A 27925-nucleotide genomic window follows, 5' to 3' on the forward strand; every position below is an offset into this window, starting at 1 on the left:
TTCTTTGGTGCATGCCAAGCAGGGGAGTCACTCCTTGACCCCAAGGGAGATTTCTTCAGTCTTGTAGTCAGGATAGAACGTCAAAGGTCCAGGATATATGTTGCAGAGTTTCGTCCAGGGTAATCTAAAGTCCTAGGGACTGGATTCCTATACTTATAGTAAGTTTAGGGGATGGACTAACTCTAAGGCCCCACCTGGGTGGGCCAGAAAAGAGGGGTGGTTACTCCCATTTCCTTTGTCCAGTTTCGCGCCAGAGCAGGGGCAGGTAGCCCCTGCAACCGGTTTGAACTGGGCTATGCACAGGGACACCAAACGTGCCCCCAGTGCAGGACTTCAAAGCAACAGAGAGTGCTCCCGCCCAGCCCCAATACACATCTGCCTGACAGGAAACCTATTGTCCAGGCCTCCCCTGCCAGAGTTTCGGTCAGCAATACCAAAGGGGATGATGGACAGAGCGCTTGAGCAAATCAAACACTCACCCAGATCAGTTGACTGGGGTGAGTGTTTGATTTGCTCAAACGCTCCGTCCATCATCCCCTTTGGTATCGCTTTGTTCGCCCTAAGTTGGCAGGGTATGCCCAGACGTGGGTCCATTGCTCACTTTGCCACTGGATTCAAGATAGCCTGGCTGATGAGGGTTATGAACCCGAAACCGGTCCCAGGATGTTTGTTTCCGGTCCAGGTAAGACATGGCTTGGCAGTTCGGGCTGGACTGTTCCCATGAGGCACAGGGTCAGACTGATTTGCATATGGCCATGTCTGAACTGGGGTGGTGGAGTGAGCTAAAGAATGATGATGGATTAAACCCAGATCAGTTGACTGGGGGTGAGTGTTTGATTTACTCAAACGCTCCGTCCATCATCCCCTTTGGTATCGTAGTTTCGGTCAGCAGCAGGAGGTCTGACCCGTGTCTGTGGCAGAGGCATCCATTTTGTGATGCCAGGGCTAAGGAAAATCCTACCGGGTTTAGCCAGTGTGAACATGTCTCTCCCTCTAGAAGGGTGGAATGCTACCCCCGCCACCAGAACTGGTGGGGGCTAGTATTCCAAAGCGTTCTGACACCAAACACGACATGTTTTGATGCAGCCATCCCAAAGTTAGCATTTACTGTGAGGTTATAATGCACTTAAGAGTATATGGTATGGCTGTATCACAGAACAGCCATAAGGAAGTATTTCCGAAAGCTGCAGAGGTGTTCAGCTCATGCTTAGGCACCCTCTCACATAAAACCAAACACTCTGCCTTCAAGATTGTTAAGGCCTGCCATAGGAGTGGCTTATAGGTTTATATGTGTCTGTATATGGTAGTGATATAGGTAGCCTATACCACTGTAAGGGGTGCAAGCACACCCATCACCCAGGCTGCAGTAGCAGACCTGTGGTGCCATTTTGGAGTGCTTTCCAGGGGTGGCATAATACATGCTTCAGCCCCTGGTATACCTCTGAGGTACCTATGCCCTAGGTACATAGTATACCATATACTAGGGGCTTATAAGGCACTCCAGAATCCAATTAGATATGTACCTAAAGTACATGGAAACCATTTTAGAGAGGAAGCAGCTAGGCTGTGGTCCTGATTAGCAGGGCCACAGCCAGACTAAGGTCGAAAACCAGTGAAACACCAGCAAAAAGTGGGGCTACTCATGTGAAGCAGATCCTACTCTCCTACATTTCCTGAGGAAGCAGTTGAGGGCCCTGAGGTCTAAGACAGGGAGCAGGTCTTTGTTCTTCTTGGGTACCAGAAAGTAATGGGAGTAACAACCACAACCTACTTCTGGCACAGGGGCCTTTTCGATAGCTCCCTTGGCCAAGAGAGCTGCAACTTCCTGGCGCAGAAGGGCCAAGTGATCCTCCGACATGCGATGGAGTGTTGGTGGCATGGAGGGAAGGGTAATCTTGAAGGAGAGGGAGTAGCCCCTTTGGACTATCTGCAAAACCCACCTGTACGATGTGGTGTTTTGCCAGTGCGGGAGATGATGGCGAATCCTACCGCCCACTGGCCTCTGGTGGCCCTGAAAGGTCGGACTAGGAGGGTTTGGAGGCTGCTGCGGGGGGGGGCATGGGTGGACTGGCCCTCCCACTGGCCTCCTGACCAGCGTCACTGGGTCCCATGTCCGCAGCCACGCAGAGGATGGGTAGCTTGCATGGCCCTGTGGCCAGATTGGGTGGAACATGGTGGGGTACCCCTTCCGTAGCTACGAAAGGGGCGAAAGGCAAACTGTGGGGGTGAGAGGTGGCCGCAAGGCCCAAGGATCTGGCCGTAGCCCTAGAATCCTTGAGGCACTCGAGCGCTGAGTCCGCCTTGTCACCAAACAGGTGGCGGCCATCAAAGGGCATGTTCAGAAGGATTGGACATCCCCAGAGAAACAAGACGCCCTTAACCAGGCATAGAGCCTCAAGGCTACTGACGTGGAATCCGTTCTGCCCAGAGAATTTGGCGGTATGCAGCCCACACCAAATGGTGAACTTAGCTGCGTCTCAACCCTCTGCCACTGTGCGGGTGAGAACAGCCCTGGCACTGTGGCAGCACTTGCTCAACAGTATCCCACACCATATGGGTATAACGGCCCAAGAGGATTGCGGTGTTCACTGACCGCAGCGCTTAGCTGGCGGAAGAAAACCTCTTCTTCCCAAGGTGGTCCAGCTTCTTGGATTCCCTATCTGGGGAAGCAGTAGGGAATGCGCCCTTAGAAGACGAGGCTTGAATCACCAAGCTGTCGGGGTAGGGTGTTGGAAGAGGAAAAGTGGGTCGCCAGCGGCTGGGCGGTGGTGTCGGGCAATCATCCTGTCCACAGGAGACCAAGTGCCCAGAAGGACGTCGGTGAGGGATTCATAAAAAGGCAGCAGGGGCTCCGAATAGGCCGCTGCAGGTTGACGTACCTCTGTCAGGAGGTTAGTACTCACTGCCACCGTACAAAGCTCCAGGCCCAAGGCCTCAGTGGCCCTATGCAACACCACTGCGTACAAAGCTCCCTCCTCCGTAGCCATGGTAGCGGGGGAGAGCATGCCAAGGTCCAGGGAGGTATCCAAACCACTGGCATCACCCAGATCCTCTCGCCAGTCCAGATCGTCAAGCTGATCAGCTAAATTGTCTACAGACCGCTCCCAGTCCTCCTCGCCCTCCTCTGGCTGCCACTCAGGGCGATAGGGAACGCCAGGGATGAACACCGGTACAGAAGTCCCCTCCCTACGGCGCCAGTACCGACATCAAACAACATCGGACCGGCACAGAGTCCAAGTCGGGGATGAGGATGGGGTCGACGCCGGTTGGGGGCACAACTGACGTCGGGGGCGTTGTCACTGGAATCGGCGCCAGGGAAGGTACCGTGAGGTCAACCGGTGCCTATCCGGACCTCTCAGCCTTCCATACTAATTGAAGAGTCAGACAGTAGAGAACACAAACCAATAACTATTTATTATATACACTCAGAGTGGAGCCCAGTTTGCCAAGTAACTAGGAGTGCTGCAGAGGGACTGAAATCGACAAGCATAGAGATACGTCATGTAGGTTTCGTAACTGGGCTAAAACACGCCTGTAGTGGAATATTCCAGTCAGGTGCAGCTAAGCAATGAAATACAAAGAAAAAACAGTCTCAGCGCTCATATCTTACACTAAGTTGCAAAGTCCAAGGTTGTTCCAGTCAGGCCCGTCACCAGACAAGTGGGAGAGGGCCTCTATCTAGTGAGAAAGATATGCCCTAATAGGATCAGTAAACTCATTACAGAAACGGCCAACATAACAAAAACGAAACTTAGACCGGAGCATTTCTTATAATTAAACAAACTTAGTTTCGAACAGCCTAAATAGGCGACTGCAAAGAAAATGGCGCAGCGAATGCTAACTTACAAAGGGCAATGCATGAAACAAACATTTTTAGTTTAACAGCCCTCTGACCCCGGAGCTGCCGGCATCGAAGGCCCGAGCCCCCACCAGAGTCCCCGGGGACCGAAGGCGCACCGGCGGAGTCGGGCTGCCCAAAAATTATATGTAGCGCTTTGTAAAAAGCTTGAAACTGGGCAGGGGACACTCTGGCTCCGGGAAAGGAAAGGAAGCACGGAACCGTCCCAGAAGCGGGTTATGAAGATGGAGCAGGAGAGCGATGACACTTCGGGTCCCATGTCTCGTCAGCCGACGAACGGGGAGAAGGCGTAGAGCGACGATGCTTCTTCGCCTTCTTTTTGTGCTTGGACTTACCCAAGGAGTGCGAAGACTTCAATGAGGAGTGGTGGTGGCTTCGCAACTAGTCCTGGGACCTTCCTCTCGACCGGGACCTCAAACGACGTGGGGCGGACTGCTGGGCCTCTAAGAGCTTTTGGGCCCCCTCCCGCAAAGACTTCGGATTCATGGCCCGGCAGTCAGAGCACGACTTCGGGTCATGGTCGCGTTCCAGGCACCAGAGGCACATGAGGTGCAGATCCGTGACGGACATCAATTTGTGACAGGAGTCACAAGACTTGAAGCCAGGCTGACAATAGGACATCCCTCGTGATACCAGGAGTCGAATGACTCAAAAGAGACATCGACAAAAGTCGAAAAAAGTTTAGTCAAAAAATGACTAAAGGGCAAGCTTCTCTCCGGATCTGCGCTGGCTGGTGTGGAAAAAGAAAGAACTGACATCAGCGCGAAGCGGCGGTGTCTGAGTAGACACTGACATCATCTCAGTGACCACGACACCGACGATGGACACGGAGTCGACAAACCCCACCTACCGATGCACAGGGGTACTGCTACAGAAAAATTCTCCGGATCAAGTCTGAAGCCTGGGGGTAATTCTAAGGTAAGGAATCTATAACTAATTGTCTCTTTCTTACTTTCTTGGGCATCTTCTTGGAGGTGAGTTCTGTAAGGGGTGTCACAATGGATACCCCTTCGCAAACCTCCTGTAGTACTAAGTCAAGCCAAAGAATGCCCTGACTTAGGTCTGGGTTGTTGGAGCTTCCCAGTCCAGAATTGTCTGGATCTTGGGTTGTAAGGGTTGCATTTGACCCCCACCTAAAAGGTGGCCCATGTATACAACAGTACCCTGCCCTGTCTGGCATTTGGAAGCCTTGATAGTTAGGCCTGCAGATAGCAACCCCGGGAACACCTTTCCTAGGTGCACCAGGTGATCCTACCAGGAAGAGCTAAAGACAGCAATATCATCGAGATATGCTGCACCAAGGCCTCCAAACCAGCGAGGACCTAATTAACCAACCCTTAGAAGGTGGCAGGGCCATTCTTTAAGCCAAAGGGCATAACAGTAAACTGATAATGCCCATCTGGTGTGGAGAATGCTGTCTTTTCTTTGGCTCCTGGGGCCATACCAGGAGCCAAGTCCTGCAGTTCTGTCAAAGGTACTGAGAAATTTTGCTGCACCCAATTTGTCTATAAGCTCATCAGCCCTGGGTATAGCGTGGATTGAGATTAATAATCGGGTGTCCCAGTAACATGCAGAACCTGGGGAATGTCAACAATATGCAAACAATGGTTCTGCCATGAGAAAAGGAATTTCTTTAAGGAAATAACTTTATCCTCTCAAAAGTAGTAATCATCAACCAATGATGCACACAAACTGACCATAGACAAATAATAACTAAGAATGACAAAGACTCAATGCAATAAGAAAAATACAATTATTTGTGTATGATATATTAGACTTCATATATCATATATGAAGTATGAATTTGTTTCTTGATGCTGTGAGAGGTTCAAGTGGACCCACTATGTCCACACCTACCCTATCAAAGGGAACCCCAACCACTGATAGTGTAATTAAGAGGGCCTTTGGGTGTACACCTGCCATGCCACTAACTTGATAGGTGACACAGGCGCTGCAAAACTCCTTTAGTTTCTCGGACATGTTTTGCCACCATAGGCATGGGGTGGACTGTAGTGACTTTATCAGCGTTGGTGACTGGATAGGTTCTTCCAGTCAGGTACTGTCCTGGGGGAAACCAATGTTTCTTTCACCATGGTGACACTGGCACCTGTGTCCCTCATGGCTTCTATTCTACTCCCATTAACCAAGAGGTACTGCAGGTACTTGTCCCAACGTCTTACAGTTGTAATACCAGGCCTTTAGGGGATCACAACTTTGACCTTTTTACCCATTGCTGGGTTGTGAAGAGGTCTGGGGTCCACCCTCATGTGCAGATTTCTGGGGGCCTTTAAAAGATTCATGATTTTTATCTTTAAGGTGATCACCCACTGTGCCCTGGGGAGATTTTGTAACCCCTTTCTTTTGGTCACCTCCAGTGCTAGTCTGATTCACCCTAGTCTTGACCCAGTGGTCTGCCTTCTTTCTCAATTCTTGGGGAGAAATTGGACCTAGGTCTACCAGATACTGATGCAATTGTTCATTAATGCAATTACTTAAAATGTGTTCTTTCATATACAGATTATACAGCCCACCATAGACATGAACTTCATTTCTAGTTAACCAGCGAACTAGTGTTTTCACTGAGTAGTCTATGAATTCATCCCAGAACTGACTCTAGCTTTTGTGAGTCCCCCTGAATCTAATTCTATATTCTTCAGTGGTGAGTTCAAAGCCCTCAATCAGGGTACCCTTCATGAGGTTATAGGACTCAGCATCTGCCCCAGTAAGGGTCAGGAGTCTGTTCATGCAGTTCTCAGTGAACAGTTCCCAAAGCAATGCGCCCCAGTGTGACTTCTTCGCTTTTCACATTCCACAGGCCCACTCAAAGGCTGTGAAACATTTTGTGATATCACCACTTTCCTCATATTTGGCGACAATCCCTTTGGGGATTTTAGGGTCATAAGAATTCTCTATGTCCCTAGGTATTAAATTGCTGCCACCATCTATGGGTGCTAGACCCAATTATGCTCTTTCCTTCCTCGTTGTTCGTGTCTGTGCTGAAATGGGGGTGCAAGGTGCATGTTCTCCCTTGTGCAAGTGGCAGATCAAGTGGGGGAAGCAGCATCTCAGCAATGGAGGGGCATGGCTTTGACCGATGTTGTGCAGGTGCCGACTCCGATTTGGAGAGTACTAGACGTGTTTCCTCTTCTGGTATTGATGGATTCGGCACTGGCATCGAAGTTCCAGGAACCGATGTGGATAGTGGGGTCGGAGGCGGAGCCAGAAGTGTTGTGAAGGGCTCGAAAGGCTCAACAGGCCCTGAGGAAGAACCTGCAGGCAGTACTCCAGAAAGAAAGCTTCTTGTCTCCTTGGGGCCAGAGACAAGTCAGAGGGAGTCAGCAAGGATTGGGAGAGTCAGAGCATGACCTAGCAGAACTCTTTGATCTGTTTTAGAGTGGTGGATGGCCCAGAAACTCAGGTTATGCTGGAATCAGTTGTGGGATCTGCTCCAAAGTCAACTGACTTTCCAGGAGCGAGATCGAGAGCGATAGTGTGGCACCTGCGTCTTCTGAGGTGAACGCGAGAGGAGGCCTGGTCCTGCTTCTGTATTTTAAGGCTTCTTCTTTGACTTCTTCTGTGATTTAGATCTCAACGAAGACTGGCCAGTGGATTGGCTTTATAGATTCCTTGAGCAAGAGTGGACGAACGTTTGACTTAGCCCGCAACTTTGACCAGTCTCAGGTTTCTTTGTGTTTAGAGATGTAGAGTTTGGCCTCATGGTCCCAAATAGGCTTCAGGCTCATCGACATGCAATCACTACAGGCCATAGAGTGGTGACTCACCGTCAGGCACCACAAGCAAACCTGATAGGAATTTGTCACAGACATTTGTTGGCGACTGTCCTGTCATTTGTGGAGGTATTGCGCTTAAATGTGAATTTACCTTGAACGATGAAATATAAGAGGCGTTTGGTAAAACAGGAACAGTTGGCTTAATTAAAAGCAGTGGCCGGGAGAGCAGGCAACAGAATCGGGGCCTGAAGACTGGCAGGTTTCGCCCATCATTTTATGCATTACATGAAGCATCATAAACTAATCTGTACATTCATTTGGAGACAGAAATATGGGCCTAATCAAAGGGCGATAAATCTGGTTGTTTGATAAGAAGCACAGGTGGGTCCTGACCTTGCGTGGACACAATGTGGGGCCAGTGGGTACATGTCCAGATGTCCAACATGGGGAGCGTGTGATCACTGCGGATAGTGTGCATAATGTGTTCTGATTGGCTGAGTGTTCCTAACTTAGTGTGGCATCGGACTTTATAGCTTTTGGGAACGAGCACCCCTCCGGCCAAATGTGTTTTTTTGGGGCCAATTTACTAAGACCATTGTGGTGTCGCAGTCTATCTGTGGGATCTGGGTTTTCCTGTTTGTATGTTTGTATATGGGTTATGTATCACCCCACCTGTGATCTGTCAATCAGTTGCTTCAGGCCTAGGTCGCAGAGCCTCCCTGACCACGCATATCTGGCTCGGGGTAGATGGGGATATGTCATATTGGCTACGTATGACAACAGTGATGCAAGTTCATTGTTATACATACATATAATATGGCATACATCAACATCGTATTTTTCGATATTAACCGTGACATTCCCTTACACACTGTAAATTTCACACACAATTTTTAAAGTACCTGTCTCTGAGAGATGAGAGAGGGCTCCGGATACCTACTGGCATGCACAAGAACTGCTGAAAAGTTTCCTGATCTAGTCTGATGACAAGGAAATATTATAAAAGTGAAGAATCTGCAGCTGGAAGTCTCTATCAGAAGTGCTTCACATTGATTGAATGTATTTACTTGTTGACCAAGCTTAGTTGTGAAGCTCGATCCATCCAATAGAGCTTTATTGTCCCTGAATTTGCACAGAAAAAAGCACTAGCATCATTAAGTCATTCACCAAGATTTAGCACACACCAATAGATTCCCCGTGTAAGTAGATGAGCCCTTTCTCGGCCACATGATAAAGATGCTCAAGAAGATTAAAGTCTTCCTTGCTCTTTACTGAGACCTGGTTGTTGTCTTTAGGGACATGAAATACTCCGGGACTGTCTATGGCCCGTTTCATAAATGTCTACTTTGGAAACCTGTCTTCATTCAGTAGTGGGCGAGTATGCCCTGGCTCCTGCTGATCTCGCACTACACTCTCCTCTGTGTGACCCTGACCCATAAATATTTCTCTACCCACTTGGAATCCAGCTCTACTGGGTCAGATGGTTCCGGCGGGATTGGGGAGATGCCAGCACACTCATTTCTCTTTTGTATTTCTGAACACCAACACTCAGGCTCTCTGTTTGCATGGAGAAGGCACTGCTATGTTGCATTCTGCAGAGTCAGATTAGCTTATCACAAATGTAGCACTCCGGCGATAGGAGGACCCCGAGAGACCACAATAATGTGCGCCTCGTACGTGCATTTTGGGCTGCAGGTCAGCAGTCTTGGTTCCAAGAAGAAAATGCATTCTGGAGGCCAGGGCTTTACCAGAGCTCACTGTGACTGCAGCCATCATGAAGCTTGGCAAGCCACACCCCTTTTGATTCTGATGCTTAGTCGAGGTGTGAGCTCCATTCTCACCATCCAACTGTGATTCCTGTAACTACTGCTCTTACTACTCATGTTACTGTCTGTTTTGCTCTGCTCTGTAAACTATCCACTGTATTTGTGAAATAAATATGGGCATGTACTTCTCTTGACTATTTATATTTCATTAGTGGTTAATGTAACTGTTGAAAATGTGACTTTTCTCAAATCAGGATTCTGCAACTAAATATCCTAAAAACACAAATTTGGCTTACCCCTTCACAAAGCCTTGCTTCAGCCATACTTTTCTCCTCTATTACATTTTTATAGCTTTCAGCTGCTTCCTCATACTGTGCTCTAAAATTTTCCAGCTCTATTTTGAGCTTATTAACCTGTAATAAACAAAAACAGGTGTCATACCTTCATTAATGCTCTTTCTGGTGATACTCTATGTAAACACAACTTTTCAAGCAATGTTCCCAAGCATTGGTAGGTGGTGTAGTGCAGCTATGTGTTGGCTTTGTTCCATCTTGGAAGTTTTGGAGCAGAACCTTCTATAAGCGCAACCCCTGAGCGGTGACACCAGTTTCTTTCTGGACTTTTTGTCCCATCAGATGCAGAGCACAAATACCAATGTGTCTCTAATATGAAATCTTTTTAGATGTTAAAAAGAGCACTGCACTGGAGGTGGCAGGGTGTTGTGAAACCTGTGATTAGACAGAGTGCCTACCAGATAGTGTTACTGAAGGTAAGTAGCATGTTAGTTTGGTGGGTACTTCTAACCTCAGATTCCTCACCTGTAGAATATATACCAAAGCAGTACATCACCAAGGTGGAGGGTCTGTGGAGCAGACTCGGACCAAAACGTCCTGTGGGACCAAACAGGTAAAATGACCCACCTGTTGAGTCTGGCTGTCAAGGCAGCATTGCTTCATGACTGTATGCACTGAAACCCACGTCGCAGCCTGACAGATGTCAAGAACAGGCACTCTGCATGCAGAGGCAGTAGTAGCAGCCTTAGGCCTGATAAAATGAGCCCTCCGACCATCTGGGGCTGCTTCTTTGCTTATGTGTAACATGTCTTCATTCAGAGCACTATCTACCAGGACAAAGTCATTTTCTACACCACCTGGCCCTTCTTAGCCCCAGGGAACCCTAGAAAGAACTTGTCTTTTGTGTAATCGATGTAAAAGCTCAAAACTCTTTTTGGGTTAAGCTGATTAAGTCCCTTCTCCGGTTTCAACGGGTGAGGCTGAGCAAAGAACGTTGGGAGGGTAATGGATTACACAACAAGAAAAGAAGTAATGACTTTAGGCAAAACTGCCTTGCTGGTCGTCAACACCAGTTTCTCTGGAAAACGATCCTGTAAAGACAGATGCACCGAAAGGGCCTGTATCTCTCAGGTGGCGGGCTGAAGTCACCAGGGCGAAGAAAACAATTTTCAGACTAACCAGACACAATAAGCGGCTGTGCATCGACTTGAAGGAAGGGCACATACCGAAAGTAAGGACTAAATTGAGATCCCTATCATGTGGCATCACAAAGGGTTTCGGGGAATAAATATGTCAAAATAGGTGATTTAAATAAACACGGTTGGTCTGGCAAATTCAAAACAAGTCTAGAGGATGGCAAATGGACTTTAATGTTGCCCACTGCAAGTCCCTGCAGAGCGAAGACTAAACAACAGTCCTTAGCCCTTAGACAAAACATATCGATGCAGCTGTTTTGACAGCGTACTTGGTTTTTAGTGGGGTGCATGAATAGGTGACACTCACTTGGAGAGGGTCCTTTCCAGGGAGAAGAGCACCTATGATGTAGATCTACCATCTATTGGCTAAGGTATGCGGTCTGCTGACAAAGCCCAGAGATCTTTTATTATATAATAATAATACTTCTTAGCAAGGGGAGGGAGGTTAGGCACTATATTCCTTTCTCCATTGTCTTTCTGTGATGACATCTCCCTTCATGATTTATGGACTGACTGCTATGCTGACAATATTTGTACTATGCATATTCCTGCTTGTTGTGGGACGTTAGTTAAAGCACATGTTACTACTCGTGTAACGATCTATCTATACGAGACATTAGTTAGTGATAGATTCCTTACCATAGACTATCCCCAGGCATCAGACTGGATCCGGAAAGATTCGCTAGCAGTACCCCTGCTCGTCAGTAGGTGGCGTCGCGTGGCTCCGCGTCCGTCGCTGGCGTGGTAAGCGCCGAGATAACGTCACGGAGACTACTTAGGTGCCACCCATGCACGCTGACGTCAGTTCTGTACACGACTTTCCGCGCCAGGAACGCAGAGCCATGCAAGACACTGACCACTGGTGCATAAAACTAGGGCCCTAAAAGGGAGAGGATGGGTGGGGCAGTAAGGAATCTATCACTAACTAATGTCTCTTACAGATATATCTTTACACAATTAGTAACTTGTGAATCTGAAAGAGACACGTTAGTGATAGATTCCTTACCTTAGAATAGATACCCCAGCAATACTAACCCCGGTGATGGGTCTGCGAATAGATTACACCAGAAAGTCACAGAGAACAGAACGGCCAAAGAAGCAGTCTCTCCGAACCTGACTGTCAAGGCAGTAATGCTTGGTAAACGCGTGCAGCGAAGCCCACGTAGCTGCCTGACAAATGTCCTGCAAGGGGACGCCGCGTCCCAAGGCAGTAGTGGCTGCCGTCACCCTGGTAGAATGGGCACGCAGCCCCACAGGAGGCTCCTTCTTAGCCAACGAGTAACAGGCCTTGATGCAGGGAACGACCCACTGATAGATGGTCCGCTTGTGCACAACCCAACCTTTTTTGGCGCCCTCGTAGCCAACAAAGAGCTGGTCATCCACCCGGAACTGTTGTGTGTGCTGCAGGTAGAACGAGAGCGCACGTTTTGGGTCCAGACGGTGGAGCCTCTCTTCCTCTTTCGAAGGAGGCGGAAAGAAGGTAGGCAAGGTGATGGTCTGCCAGATGTGGAAGGGCGTGACAACCTTTGGCAAAAAAGAGGGACGGGTCCTTAAAACCACCTTGTCCGGATGAACAGAAAGGAAAGGAGGTTTGGAAGAAAGAGCCTGTAGGTCACTCACTCTTCTGGCAGAGGTGATAGCTTCCAGGAAAGCCGTCTTGAGAGTAAGAAGACGCAAGAGACAGGTATGAAGGGGCTCGAAGGGAGCGCACATCAGATACGTCAAGACAAGGTTTAAGACCCATTGAGGTATTATAAACAGCACGGGAGGAAACGTGGGCGTAATGCCTTTTAGGAAATGGTTAACGACCGGGGACTTAAAGAGAGAAGGCTGATCTGGAAGCCTCAAAAAGGCAGAGATGGCCGAAAGATAACCTTTGATAGTGCCCAGAGCAGAGCCCTGCTGGGCCAAAGAAAGAAGGAACAGAAGGACTTCGGAAAGAGGGGCAGAAAGGGGATCCACAGCCTTAGCTGTGCACCATGCCACAAACTTGTTCCACCTGCAGGCGTATACTGTTGTAGTGGAGGGACGCCTGGCTGCCAAAATGACATCACAGACTTCGGGAGGAGGATCGAAAGCTGTCAACTGTTGCCGCTCAATCTCCATTCATGGAGGTGGAGGCTGAATAGGTTCGGGTGGAGGACCGTCCCCTGCTGCTGCGACAGCAGATCCTCCCGAAGAGGCAGACGGATTGGGGGATCGATCGACATGCCGAGTAGCTCGGGATACTAGTATCTTCGTGCCCAATCCGGAGCCACAAGGATGACTCGGGCCCGGTCGCGCCGAATCTTGTTCAGCACTCTGGGTAGAAGTGGTATAGGCGGAAAGGCGTACAGCAGACTGCAACTCTACTCACGACGAAAAGCGTTGCCTAGCGAGTGCCGCCTTGGAAATTCCAACGCACAGAACTGATGACATTGCGCGTTCTCTTCGGTGGCGAATAGATCTAACCAAGGCTCTCCCCACTGCTGAAAGAGACCTTGCACCACATCCGAGTTCAGACGCCATTCATGATCCATCAAGCACCGGCGGCGGAGTTCGTCCGCCATGGCGTTCAGAGAACCTGCCAGGTGTTGAACCACCAAGGTAATGCCTTGATGTTCCAGCAATGTCCAGAGGCGCAGAGCCTCCTGACATAGGGTCCAGGACACTAACTTTCCGGAACGGCTCGGGAATATGTTACAACTTGAAAACAACAGGGGCATATCAAAGCCCAAGTGCTGCTGTCAGAATCTATTAATTTTTAACGACTACTTGAGAATATGGGGAATTATTCTTAATATGGAGATACTAATCTTCTTTGAAATGGAGCACACACTGTTACCAGAAGACTGAAATTGTAAAAAGAACAATAAATCTTAAGAGCTCGCTGATTACTTTGCCAAGCCTTGAAAAAGTTTCATGGAAACGAAACACGTGTCGGCTGCCGGTTCATCGCTGAAGTGAAAGGATTATTATACCAAACTTACCATCTTTGAAACAATATGTTGTTTGCTTTCAAATATAGCATCTCAATGTACTTGAATGATATGTTAAGTACACTGAACGAAAAGTAATGTGTGGTGTATACTTGAATATAATAAAAAAAATTGTTTTGTACAACTTAAAATTGAACTAAATTGAGTGCCGAGGTTTATCTTCAGTTTCTGACATTCTCACTTGGTTTTTAAACCATAGTGAACTACACCTTGGGTAATGGGGTGTAATCTTTAACCTTGAGGGGCACCAATACGATACACTGACATTTAATGCACATATGGAGTGATGTGCTCCCAATCAGACCACTGCTAACCTTTGTACATATTGTTAGGGTCCAGGACCCCACCCCGCCCTGTTTGTTGTAATACCACATGGCAGTGGTGTTGTCCGTGAACACCTGCACCACCCTTCCCCGGACAGAGGGAAGGAATGCCTTCAGTGCAAGTCGGATCGCCCAGTGCTCCAAAAGGTTGATATGGAGCCGGTACTCCGCCAGAGACCACAGTCCTCTGATCTCCGCCTCTCCCAAGTGGCCTCCCCATCCCAGGAGGGACGCATCCTTTACCACTGTGTGCTCCGGTTGGGGAAGGGAGAGGGATCTGCCATTGACCCAAGCGCGATTCGTGAGCCACCACTGCAATTGTCGTGCAGTGCCCTCCGAGATCTGGACATGATCGGACAGGTTGCCCTGATGCTGCACCCACTGGAACTTCAGGTCCCACTGCAGAGCCCGCATATGCCATCTAGCATGTGGCACAAGCAGGCTGCAGGAGGCCATCAGGCCCAGGAGCCGGAGGGTCATCCTGACTGAAACCCGGGATAGAGGCTGAAAGATCGGAATCATAGCCGGAATATCCCGGACTCGCAGCTCGGGAGGATAAACCCGAAACAGCGTTGAATCCAGAACCGCTCCGATGAAGGGGAGATTCTGAGAGCGACTCAGGTGCGACTTTGGCACGTTGATGGAGAACCCCAGCAAATGCAGGAGGTCGGCCGTAGTCTGAAGGTGGGAGACGACTGCCTGGGGTGAGCCCGCCTTCAACAACCAGTCGTCGAGGTAGGGGAAGACTGACACCCCTGACCTGCGCAGATGAGCTGCGACCACCGCCACCACTTTTGTGAACACCCGAGGGGCGCTGGTAAGGCCGAAGGGGAGCACGGCAAACTGAAAATGCCCCAGGCCTACTGTGAACCGCAGGTAACGCCGGTGGGCCGGCAAGACGGGGATGTGAAAATATGCGTCCTGCAAGTCCAGCTACCAACCAGTCTCCAGGGTCGAGGGCAGCCAAGAACTGAGCCAGAGTCAGCATTTTGAACTTCTCCTTCCGGAGCAAGCGGGCAGGGGCTCCGACGAAGTGGACGCCGTCTGAAGCACTTCAGTGAGGAGATTAGTTTTGAGGGCCACCGTAGGGAGATCAAGGTTGAGGACCTCAGCTGCCCGACAGAGCACCATCATGTAGAAGGTGCCCTCCTCCATGGTAGGCGGAGGAGAGGCAAACCCCGGGTCAGAGGAGACGTCGAGGACGCCCAGTCCTGCTCGGAGTCACACTGATGGGCAAGAGGGTCCTCGGGCCCCTCCCAGTCGTCCTCCACCTCCGCCGCATGTGGTACAGACCACGGTGGCAGAGCAGGAGAAGGAACAAACAGCGTCGGGAACGGTGCCGAGAATGGCGCCGAGCCAGCGCCGTGTTCGAATGCGGATCCCAGGTAGGAACAAAATGATCCTGGAAACTGGGCAAGGGCGGGACAAATGGCACCCACTGCGGCGCTGGAGGCAGAGCCGAGGGTGGCGCTGGGACCGGAACCAACCGCGCAGGATCCTGTGGCGCCGAAGCTGGATCCGCCGGAAGCCCAACAGGATCCGGACTTGGGACCGCGGGGCCTGAAGGCACGCCGGCGGGAGCCCGAGGCCTAAAGAGGCGGTCCATGGTAGCAAGAATTCTTGCACCTGAGCGGGAGTCGCCGACGGACCCGGGTAAGGTGGGTAGGCCGCAGGACACTCGGGCTCCGAAGGAGCCGCAGGTGCAGAACCCCTGTCCCCCTCGTCTGCATCCGGGGACCGACGGTGGGATGTCGGAGAGTAAACACGCTTCTTCGACTTCTTTTTGTGTCGTCACTTACCCGAATCCGAGGATGAAGACTTGGAACCAGAGGAGCGATGACTGCAGCCCCGCAAGCGTTCCCTGGAACGGCCCCTGGACCTGGAACGGCGCTGGGACAAGTGCCGGACCTCCAACAGCTTCCGGTGCCACTCCCGCAAGGCCTTCGGGGCCATAGCCCGACAGGACCGGGAGTCGTGGTCGGTCTCCATGCAGTAGAGGCAGATATGGTGGGGGTCCGCCACCGACATATTGCGACGGCAGGCCCCATAAGACTTAAATCCAGGCATCCCTACGTGCACCAAGGAAACCAAAATTATACAGGAGACCAAGTCTCAAAAAGGGTAGTCAAAAAGTGACTAAGGTACATGCTCTAACCGGATCTGCGCTTACTGGCGCGGAAAAAGAAAACTGACGTCAGCGCATATGGGTGGTGCCTAAGTAGTCTCCGTGACGTCATCTCGGCGTTTACGACACCAGCGATGGACGCGGAGCCACACGACGCCACCTACTGACGCGCAGGGGTACTGCTAGCAAAACTTTCCGGATCCAGTCTGACACCTAGGGATATTCTAAGGTAAGGAATCTAACACTAACCTGTCTCTTTCAGATATTAATATTTTACTGTTTTGTGTCTCCGTCTAATCCTATTGTGGACGAGTACAAGAGTGAGCGAACTGGTGTGTCTTGTTACCGTGATTTCTGAGAGATCTGGGAGTGTTGTGTTCTGGGGTGTCTAATCATTTGTTTTTCTGTGAGTGAGTAGGAGAGCAAGTGTGACACTATTGCTATTAGGTCCTGGGTTTGTGGGTACTAAGGTGGTAGGAACACTCAGTCCCTATACACCAAGGTCCCATTTCCTACGGATAGTTCTGTATTTGTGCAGAATCCCTACAACATGGCGCCACCAACAATTGGTGTGGTACTTATTCATGATACCCCCGAGTACTGCTAGTGCTTGTCCAAAATCCCCTCACACCTGTTTCCATAGATGTCCGCGGTGTGAGGGCTTACCCTCCTATTTTTATGTTTTATAGGTTTTTCAAGCTTGAAATGTAAAGGGTTATTCTTTCTCTATTGACCCTCTTTTGCACTACAATTCTTTCGATTTGTTGATCTGCATTTATTATGGCGGTCGCTATAGCGGCACATAACCGCGCTGCAGTGAGAGCGTATTTGACTCAAAGTGGTGTCCCTAATGCGGGGGCTGATATTATCTTTCTTGTCGAGGCGGATGCAGTATGGGGCTTCGAGGTTTTCTATTCTTGGTTTACATTACCAGCGGGGGATGGGAATGATAATTTCTTTCACGAATATACGGCAGCCATGGTTCCACAAAATTATCTCCCCTATAGATTAATTGAAGTTCCATTGACAGCCTGGGAGCATACCACATGGTTTAATGGTGCCCTTCCTCACCCTGTTTCTGTGGTCCGTTTAGGCTCCTTATCAGTTGGCCACATGGCCCGTTTTAGCTGCTTTTACGCCACATCCTAACTGTCTTAATGTGCCTCTCACAGAGCTATGTCAATTACATAAGTCATTGATACATATACACTAGAGTCATACAATTTATGTCACGTAATATACAAGTGGCTCCAGCTGGAGCCGTTCCACAACCAACTGGACATGGTGGTTAGACCTGTCATTATTCCCATTATGTATAATTTGGTGATGGGCAGACGTCCTCAGAATAGAGATCTGCCATTTTGGTTGGCACATTTTTTAGCAACTACCGGCTGTTTTTCCACAAACTACTCCTGTTGAGAATCAAAGGATCCTTACGATGAGTTTACAGAGTGGTATTGTTCCCACTTTAGCTGATTGCACCACCTGGGGGACGGTGTTTGCCGCGGTGTATGTACTGTGCTTTAGCACCCCCTCTATGAGCGTTCTACCGAGCGTTCTTAAAAAGGTTCAAGATGAACACGGGGCTGGTCCAGCCCTGGAATGGGGGATGAGATTAGTAGGCATGTTCCCTATTGTCTCCAATATGATTTTGGCCAATGTCAACGGATAGGCAGTTAGCTTGCAAGTGTGTCAACGCCTATCGGCGGTGGCGGACGTTGATCGGCAGCGGCAGTTAGCAATCATTATTGCAGATGATATACATCATTGGGTCGCAATAGTTTGGGAGTAAAACTTTTACTCAGGTTCAAAGTAAACCCCCTCCGGACAAGGAGGGTTGTCCAGTCTTTCCTAAAAAGACATGGAATAAAAATCAGGGGCAGCAACATCAGAAGCCTAGTTCTCGTGCTGGTTCACTAACACCGGACGCTTCTGACCGTAGATACGATTTGCGTGACCGCTCTGAAATGAGAACACCCGAGAGGTTTCAGGTTCCTGATCCTCCTTCTCCTCGTTCCTTTCAGGAAACGTCGGATCAACAGGTCGGTGGGGGAGGATGTCAGGATCGCAGAGTAGGCGCGTCCACATGACCAAGACGTGACCCGAGGCCAGTTTGACGTAAAAGCCAAACCGGAGGGACCATCTCAATATCGTGCCCCATTTCAGAAGACTGTAAAGTATGCCTCAGACAGTGAGAACCCTGCTCCTCGATTGGAGATGTGCGGTAACACTCCTCGATAGCGCAGCAGAAGTTACCATAGTGCAGGAGGCACTCCACCAGTGTCTGGAGGTGAAAGCAACTCACATGCTCATTGCAGTGAAAACAGCTGACACACATGTTGCACCCCCTAATAGGCTTTATGAGATAGGCTTCCAAATTAAAGGTGATATTAAATGCACAATTAAGGCAGTCTTTTGGGAAAACCTTCCTTCTTCCTATGATATTTTGTTGGTGGAGGTTGATTGACCTCCCCCATTTGTTCTAGCTTCTTCTAAAGGGGAAGATGATATTCTCCTGGGTTTTTTGCAATATGTCCCAGAGGAGGCTAAACAAGCATACGCATCAGAGTGGGCGCTAGCGCTTGCCCCGGCTGTGTATCGTAATCAGGAGGGTTGGGATAAGGATTCGCCGGCACATGAAATATATTTGTGATCCATGTCACAACCCCAACCCCAATATTCAATCAAATGAGATACTAAAGTGTCCGCAAGTGAAATCTTGACCCAATTGGTGTTATATTCCATAAAGGTACCATAATATAGTCCTCGGTAAACTCGTTACCCTTCACCTATATTCTCTCCCTACATTACACTTGTCACGGTTTACAGGGACTGACCTTTTACCTAGATATTACACTGCATTCGGAACGCGGGTTTTCCCTACTTCGAAATCTCATACATTTTGCATGAGGGTTCTTGGAAGCACAGCAGGACTATCATCTCCTGTATAAATTCTATGTACAAAGTTAAGGCCCAATGTCATCCTAAGGCCGACACAGTAACACAGCAAGGTAGGACCCCTGGGGAGACCTATGGGTATATATATATCACATCTTGCTGAGACAGCTAGAGGAGACTGAGACTTCCCAGCCAACACACTGACCAGAGACGCTGAGGTTCCTGCATGTAGACTGTTCAGCGTGGGGTATCCAACTCGAGACCAGGACGGGGTCCCACACTCTCACTTAAGGTAATGAGGTTTTCTTGGCTTAACACCTACACCCATGCTAGGTACATTTATGTACATCTAGATAGGGAGGCATCGTAGGAGTAGGCATCTTTTACCATGTGTTTTATATACTTGAATTTACGTGTAATCAAGGGGGGGGGGGGGGGGGGGGGTGGGGACAAGAGAGCTGGTTATTTAACGAGGTCCTGTTCTAATGCTGCCCGATAGGTACATAGGAAAACAGGAAAGAACAGTTCCTCCTAAAGGCCAGGATAGTTGGAATCACTACCAGCCTGCTGTTATTTGGTCACAAAAGGGAAATCTAAATTTCAGATCTTGTTGCCCTCACACACCTGGTAGGGTGTCATGCTTCATCATCGGGCGCTCCTCGTCGGACCGGCGCTGCAATGTCCGACGGGCCTGGTGGCATCTTTTGCGGAGATCTTTTGATCTGAGAACGCCGTTTTATGATGAATGTGAGTGGAAATGTAGAAGTCAGTGATTCCTGATTAGTGTGGGGACTAGAAAAACTAAAATAGGCCCTGGCCCCTAAATGATTTTAATTGGTTTTGTGTGGGGCTGGGACTAGATAAAACCAGGGAGGCTACTATATTGATTCTAGGTATCAGGGTAGCCTATAGTTGACCAAGGTCAACATGTTTCGTGTCTTCTCTGCTCAAAATCGAGCGACACTTCTTCAGGACCGTGGATAGACCTACAAGTGAAAATACCTCTGATATAATAAACGGGTAAAAAGATCTCACAACTAATAAAGAGTCCCTAATTCAGGGTCTTGGAATATCGACTCCGCCTAAATAGATGGAGACAAAATCAAGAGGACAGACAAACGTACCATTAACAGCTCATTGAGGGAGACATTATCCAAATGTAATATATAGGGGTCTAAGCGGCCCCACAAAGGGCCAAAAAAGGTCCCTAATCTCAATTGACAACCGATATATAAAGAGAGATTAATTAAAATCATGAATTAATACATAGACACCAGACCAGGGAACCCTGGTGATTATAAAAATATATATATGAAGCAAGATAAGCTCGTATGGGCGTGAATACCACCAAGGAGGGTGACTCGTTGGTGCATACCTCAAAATAGAGGGGTAGGAGGCTTCATAGGTGAAGGAGGAGCGACCGGACCACTGGAGCGGTCCCACGGAAATGAAGCAGTATTAAAATAATACAGTGGCGATAACACCATGGTATTGGTCAAGAAAATACCCTCATATCTACAGGACACTAGGGATGTTCTGAATCTAATCTCGGAAACGACTAGTGACCAAATCGATCTCCTAATGACACTGGACTTGGAGGCTCTCTACACAAACATTCCACAGACAGAGACACTGAGTAATAGAAGAACTCCTTCTAAAAGAGAATTGGATATCTAACACCCCTGTGTCTTTCATCATGGAGTGTGCCACGATAGCTATGTGTGAGAATTATTTTCAGTTCAAAGGTCAGTTTTTCCATCAAACCCAAGGAACTTCTATGGGTAGTCGATTTGGGAAAAAGGGGGTGGTGATGGACAGAGTTTCTGAATGATGCAGAATACTCTTACCAAGTCAAGAGATCATGGTTTTAATCCATCACCGTTTTTTAGCTCACTGCACCATCCCAGCTCAGAACCTGGCTACATGCAAATTAGTCTGTACCTGTCCCAGTGCATGACGGGAACAGGGCAAACCAAACTACCAAGCCAATTCTTATACTGGGAAGGAAACAAGCTTCCGGGGACCGGTTTCTGGCATCACAGCCTTCGTCGGCCCGGCTTGCCTGAATCCTGATGGTGCAATGAGCAAGGGACTCACGTCTGAGCATACCCTCCCACACTGAGTGTGGATAAAATCGATTTGGGAAAAAGGGGGTGGTGATGGACAGAGTTTCTGAATGATGCAGAATACTCTTACCAAGTCAAGAGATCATGGTTTTAATCCATCACCGTTTTTTAGCTCACTGCACCATCCCAGCTCAGAACCTGGCTACATGCAAATTAGTCTGTACCTGTCCCAGTGCATGATGGGAACAGGGCAAACCAAACTACCAAGCCAATTCTTATACTGGGAAGGAAACAAGCTTCCGGGGACCGGTTTCCGGCATCACAGCCTTCGTCGGCCCGGCTTGCCTGAATCCTGATGGTGCAACTTCTATGGGCAGTACTGAGTCTGGCATGCCTCTATGTAGCGGAATTTGAACGTCTCCACCTGACTGACAACATCTTTGGCAACAACATTATTTTGTGGAGACGTTACATAGATTATATTCTCATTCTGTGGACAGGAGATAGCGAGTCTTGTGATAGATTCTTCTCATGGGTCAACACCCTGGACCCTTATCTGAGATTCACCCGGTCCACCTCCTCTACAGAGATCCATTTCCTTGACCTTACTATAACCCTTCGGGAAGGGTGTTTGTCAACCCACACTTTCAAAAAACCAACGGACCGTAATAGCTTACTTCTTTATGGGAGTGATCACCCAAAAGCCCTGAGGGATAACTTGCCCTTCGGACAATTCCTGCGGCTCCGTAGGAATTGCGAGAAGATTACTGACTATAAAAAAGAAGCAATTGCTCTGAGCAACAACCTTAGAGCATGGAACTATACTATCTCCATCATAAAAAGATCTAACAAAAGAGCACTCAATAATAACCGAGAATCTCTTTTAGAACCTAAGGAAAATAAGACGGAAGAAAATCAGACATGTGTAACAACCTTCACATCAGAATCCAATACCATACAGAAGATTATCAAAAAGAACTGGAAGATCTTGTCCACAGGAAATCTGTCTCTACCTACACCCAGGTTTGCCAACAAGCGTACAAGCAACCTACGTGACATTTTGGTACATACTCGCCCTAAGACGATGAAGATGATAAAACAAGGGACCCTGTGGAACACTAATCCAGTACGGGGTCATTACCCATGTGGGCACTGTGGAGTGTGTGAACTCACGACGGCTAGGTAAAGTCTGGACACAAAAGAGCCACACGAACTGTAACTCAAACAACTGTGTGTATCTCATTACATGCCCGTGCAAATTGAGATACATAGGCATGACCACACGACCGGTAAAAACAAGGATCATGGAACACCAAAGCAATATACGGGGTGGAAAGTCGACCACAAAAATGAATACACACTACCTTGTGCATCCACATGGACCCAATGAACTACACTGGACTGTGATTGAAAGCAATCCCTCATGGTCCAGTAAAAAAACTATTCGAAACTGAACAGAGATGGATTTTTCGTTTGTCCACACAAGAAAGGGGTCTCAAGGACGAGATCCCGTGGACAGAACTAACCTAATATAGAATACATACAAATATGTATAGACTCAACACGTACTCTGACCCTGCTCACATTCTGCACTCAGACATTCACCATGCACCATATGGTATGTCCCTCCATACATTCCAAGGGAGACTTAATATGGTCCACTCAGCTCATCTCACTACCATTCTGTGAGTTCCTCCTATTCTTTGGGTTCCTTTCCAGTTTTTCGAGATCCTGAAAATTGACACGTACTACCACTCTGCACTATGGAATCGTTTTGTTTATAGTTGCTACCCCGGTAGAGCTATACTATTTATTTTTCCTTATTTCTTGGTTATTTGTAGCCCGATATAGTTAGATCAGAATCTCTCTACCCCTTTACGTTTTGGCGGTCCTTTTACCTTCGGCACCTGTTTTGCCGACCCCTTCGATATGGTTAACGTTAGAGTCAGTCATTTCCTGGTTGGGACAATATGGCGGCCGGACGAGGAAACACGTGAGTTCGTCCCCGCTTCCGGGTTCAAGTACAGGACCCTGTGTGCTTTGACGGTAACATTCAGGTGAGGAGATTACGCGTTTGTCGAGTGAGGCATGCCCACTACTTCTGTTGGTAAGTCTACGCAGCATGTTTCCTGCACGGGCTCTTGATACGATCACACTTTTTATTCCCGTGAGTACGACTGACACTTCGAATTGACTGTTCGTTCACCAATGATCGACTTTCCTGGGAGGGCCACTTGTGTACCGGGTACGGGTTATTTTTCACGTACTCCCAAACTACTACCAAGATCCTTCCACGACAGCCCTCACTGGTTATGTCTTAATTTTTGGACCCGATATTCACTGGTCCCGTAGTGTGAGTGCCAGATCCTGCCTGTGATTTTAAATATAAGACACCGGTTCACTTGGGCACCCTCACTCTAACGTTCTCCTTAAGAGTGTTCACTGTGAATCACGTCTTCTTTTTTTGGGGCCAAGTTTCTTTGGTTCCTTAGTGTGAGTAAGATATCACCAGCTACCTTACATTTAAATATAAGACACCGGTCTACCTTGGGCACCCTCACTCAAGCGTTCTCCTTACGAGTGTCCTCACCGGACCACGTCTCCCTACTGGGAACCATCGCCACTTGACAGCCGTTTTTTCACTTGCTATGTTTGAATGAAGACGCATATCACTCCTCTCTGCCTTCCTAGTCTAGGGCAGCACTTATCACGCTTGTATTACTTGTCGTGTGTTGTTACACTCCCTTGACTAGCATGCCAATACCATGGTGTTATCGCCACTGTATTATTTTAATACTGCTTCATTTCAGTGGGACCGCTCCAGTGGTCCGGTCGCTCCTCCTTCACCTATGAAGCCTCCTACCCCTCTATTTTGAGGTAAGCACCAACGAGTCACCCTCCTTGGTGGTATTCACGCCCATACGAGCTTATCTTGCTTCATATATATATTTTTATAATCACTAGGGTTCCCTGGTCTGGTTTCTATGTCATAGTTCATGATTTTAATTAATCTCTTTATATATTAGTTGTCAATTGAGATTAGGGACCTTTTTTGGCCCTTTGTGGGGCCGCTTTGACCCTATATATTACATTTGGATAATGTCTCCCTCAATGAGCTGTTAACGGTATGTTTGTTGTCTGTCCTCTTGATTTTGTCTCCATCTATTTAGGCGGAGTCGATATTCCAAGACCCTGAATTAGGGACTCTTTATTAGTTGTGATAGATCTTTTAACCCGTTTATTATATCCGAGGTATTTTCACTTGTAGGTCTATCCACGGTCCTGAAGAAGTGTCGCTCGATTTTGAGCAGAGAAGACACAAAACATGTTGACCTTTGTCAACTATAGGCTACCCTGATACCTAGAATCAATATAGTAGCCTCCATGGTTCAGCCCCACACAAAACCAATTAAAATCATTTAGGGGCCAGGGCCTATTTTAGTTTTTCTAGTCCCCACACTAATCAGGAATCACTGACTTCTACATTTCCACTCACATTCATCATAAAAAGGCGTTCTCATATCAAAAGATCTCCGCAAAAGATGCCACCAGGCCCGTCGGACATTGCAGCGCCGGTCCGACGAGGAGCGCCCGATGAAGCATGACACCCTACCTGGTGTGTGAGGGCAACAAGATCTGAAATTTAGATTTCCCTTTCGTGACCAAATAACAGCAGGCTGGTAGTGATTCTAACTATCCTGGCCTTTAGGAGGAACTGTTCTTTCCTGTTTTCCTATATACTTGTATTTATTCATGATTTTCGTAAGATGGTAGAACTATACCATCCTTTTACTTTCATAGTACTGTTAATCATTTATATCTTATACTGTCTAACGGTTGCTGCATCACATCTATTTTACACCAGAACAACAACTGTTCAATAAATGATTATTGAAAACGCCCAGCTTGTTTTATTCGGTGTATCTCTCTGAGAGAAACTAAGTAAGCACAAGTGACTGAGCGAAAGGTAGCACATAGTTTCCACGATCCAGAGGGATCAGGGTTGTCATGTTCTGAGGTTGCCTGTAACTATTCTCTCCTTGGTAAGAGGAGATTATATTGGCACTGGGAGCTAGCTAATACAGAACGGCTAACATACCTGGTGGGGGGTGATCAGAGTTAGTCTGACACCAATCCTACAGTGTATGTTAAATAAACGCGCAGTTCCTGTATATTTTCTATAGGAACTACATGACATGGCGCCCAATGTTGGTTGAGTACTTATTTAACAGGAGAATCTGAGTAGTTCAGTTGTGCTATTCTTAGAAATCCCTATTCACAAAACACCGGAGACGTCAGGAGTGGGTAGGCTAAATTCCACCACAGCTGAGTAGGCAAATATCCTTTTTATTGGCTGTTGGTTAACCAAGCTTGAAGGACACAAAGTTCCTACAATTGTGGAAACACCTTATCTTAAACTTCCTGGAATAGTTATTCATCTCTAAAACAATGACTGAAGACGTGGATATCGCGAAAGGAGTTGTGCAAAATTTGCACCTCTCAGATGAAGAAGAAGATGCAGATGCAATTCCGATTGCCGAAAATGTTAGAAATACAGTCACCTTGAAACTGCTTGCACATGGTGTAATAGCCAGGGGTGGCATAGTAGCTTTCGTGATTGAGGCACACAAATCATACAGAACAGAGGTATTTTATTCATGGGTTACATTCCTAGCAGCAAATGCAAGAACAAAAACATTTGACTTCTAAACAGAAGGAGATGCACCAGCGGAATACTGTCCGTTTGAGGACATTGAGGTTCCGCTCACTTACCAGGAACATTTATACTAGTTTAAAGGCGCCCTACCCCATATAAGAAGAAGAGTAAGACTCGGTCCGCTTGGAAGAGAAGGAGTAACATGGCCAATATTTGCAACTTACACACCACATCTTGACATTGAATATATGCCAGGACCAGACTTACTCATATTTCACAAAGAATTAATAAAACATTACAGAAACCAGACGCAATACGTCATGAGGACATTCACAGTCCAGCCAGCAATGGCAACAACAAATACAGATCAAATTCAAAATACAACAACTAAAATTACACCACAAACGTTACAAGCAATGGGTGAAATGCCCGCAAAACGTGAACCAATGCCATTCTGGATAGCTCAGAAAATAACACAGCTGGAAGCAGTATTCCCAAATACTGGCCCTTATGAAAAAAACAGAATGCTAACAATCTGCTTACCCATGGGGATCACACCACAATAAGAGGACTGTACCTCGTGGAGTACAGTTTTCGCTGCCATATACACCAGAACTCATGGTATCCCGTCATTAGCAGTAGTACCAGACGTATTAAGACAAATACAAAATGAGTATGGAACAGAGCCTGCTCTAAACTTAGGAATTAAGTTACTAGGTGTGAGAAGGTGGCCTGATATATGCTGTCCACTAGTTCTAGTGGGCACCTTGTATCAGTCCAAACAACCCCTTATGGTGATAGGTTAAAGACAACCTTTATTGAAAGCTATCCTAGTGGTAGCTATGGAGAGCAGCCTTAAGGCTAACTCTTGAAGGAATGTAAAGCAGCTTGTTTTACCAGTCTATAATCTCTTAAGTGATCAAATGAAAGGACAACCACACCAGGTATATATTTAAAATATATGTATTTAGGTTAACACACATCCCCCTCTAGTCTCTTTAGGAGACTGGAGTTCGAAGTACTTAAGTTACAAGATAGCAATCATCAGTAAAAGCACAAATACACGTTTGGGCCCTAGGGGCGTACCAAACCATATACCAAAAAAGTGGTATAAGAACCACGACTGGGACAGGCACTAGGCCTATTGCCTCTAGAATCGCTGGGACCCCAAGGAACCACCCAAGGTAGTGACACAGGGGACCCACGGGGACTGTATGCAGTGTGTAAACACAACCGCGGGTTCCTATTATCTTCTATGGGCAATGTTGCGATTGGAAATTTAAAGATTAGGGACACTTCTAATCGAGTCTGGACCAAACCCTTTTGGACTTAAGAAGTTCTAGGGCTAGCACCCACGTGAGCACCGGAGTACTCGAGTTACCTCACCCAGGGAAGCCGGGTGCATAGGTGTCTTTTGGTGTCGGGTCACGTCGTCGATTTCAATGGAAGCCTGCAAGGAACTGCTGATGCCGTGAAGAGGAGAAGTGTCTGAAGAGATTCAAGCCTGGATCTAGGATGTAAGGAACCTGAAAGCAAAGGGGACAGAGTCTGGGTCACTAGCCAGTGATCGAGGGCAGGATGGACCAATGCCCACAGATGTCGGGTGCTTCAGGTGAGTTGATGGGTGTCTTGACTCTTCAGCCACGAGGTCCAGGAGGCGTCGACGAAGTCCACGAGCCGGATTCGAGCTGTCCCACGAAGTCTGTCGAGTGCTGCGGTGTCGGCGACCAGAAAGGACCCAACAAGCCTTGGCAACGGCAAGTCACTGGAATTCAGAGAAAGGACTGCGGTGCAGACCAGCAAGGTCTGGGGGACTCACCCAGCGAGGGTAAGTCAGGGCACGTCTGGAGCCACCAGGTAAGCTCAATCAGAAAAGGAGTCGCCTTCGTGGAGACCTGCTAGCCAACGGGCTAGAGATCGCGAAGGTGCCTCGAGCGGTCGCACCTGATGCTGGCCCACGGGTCACTCGTGGAGTGGAGGCCAACCATCTTCGGTGCAGGAGGTGCTCAAGGCTGGGGCTACTCGGAGCCCAA

The 27925-nt window shown here is 48.0% G+C and overlaps 1 protein-coding gene across 1 annotated transcript in view; it reads right to left on the minus strand.

Annotated features, from left to right (window-relative positions):
- The window catches only part of LOC146871866 (synaptonemal complex protein 1-like), a 2219271-nt gene that overhangs the window by 1946023 nt on the left and 245323 nt on the right, over positions 1-27925 (minus strand). The window contains exon 4 of the mRNA XM_085652069.1: positions 9653-9769. Within this exon, the coding sequence (XP_085508195.1) occupies positions 9653-9769 (117 nt within the window). The remainder of the gene's footprint in view (positions 1-9652; positions 9770-27925) is intronic.

The sequence above is a fragment of the Triturus cristatus genome, chromosome 1_1 (assembly GCF_964204655.1).
Source record: "Triturus cristatus chromosome 1_1, aTriCri1.1, whole genome shotgun sequence".
Taxonomy (NCBI): Eukaryota; Metazoa; Chordata; class Amphibia; order Caudata; family Salamandridae; genus Triturus; species Triturus cristatus.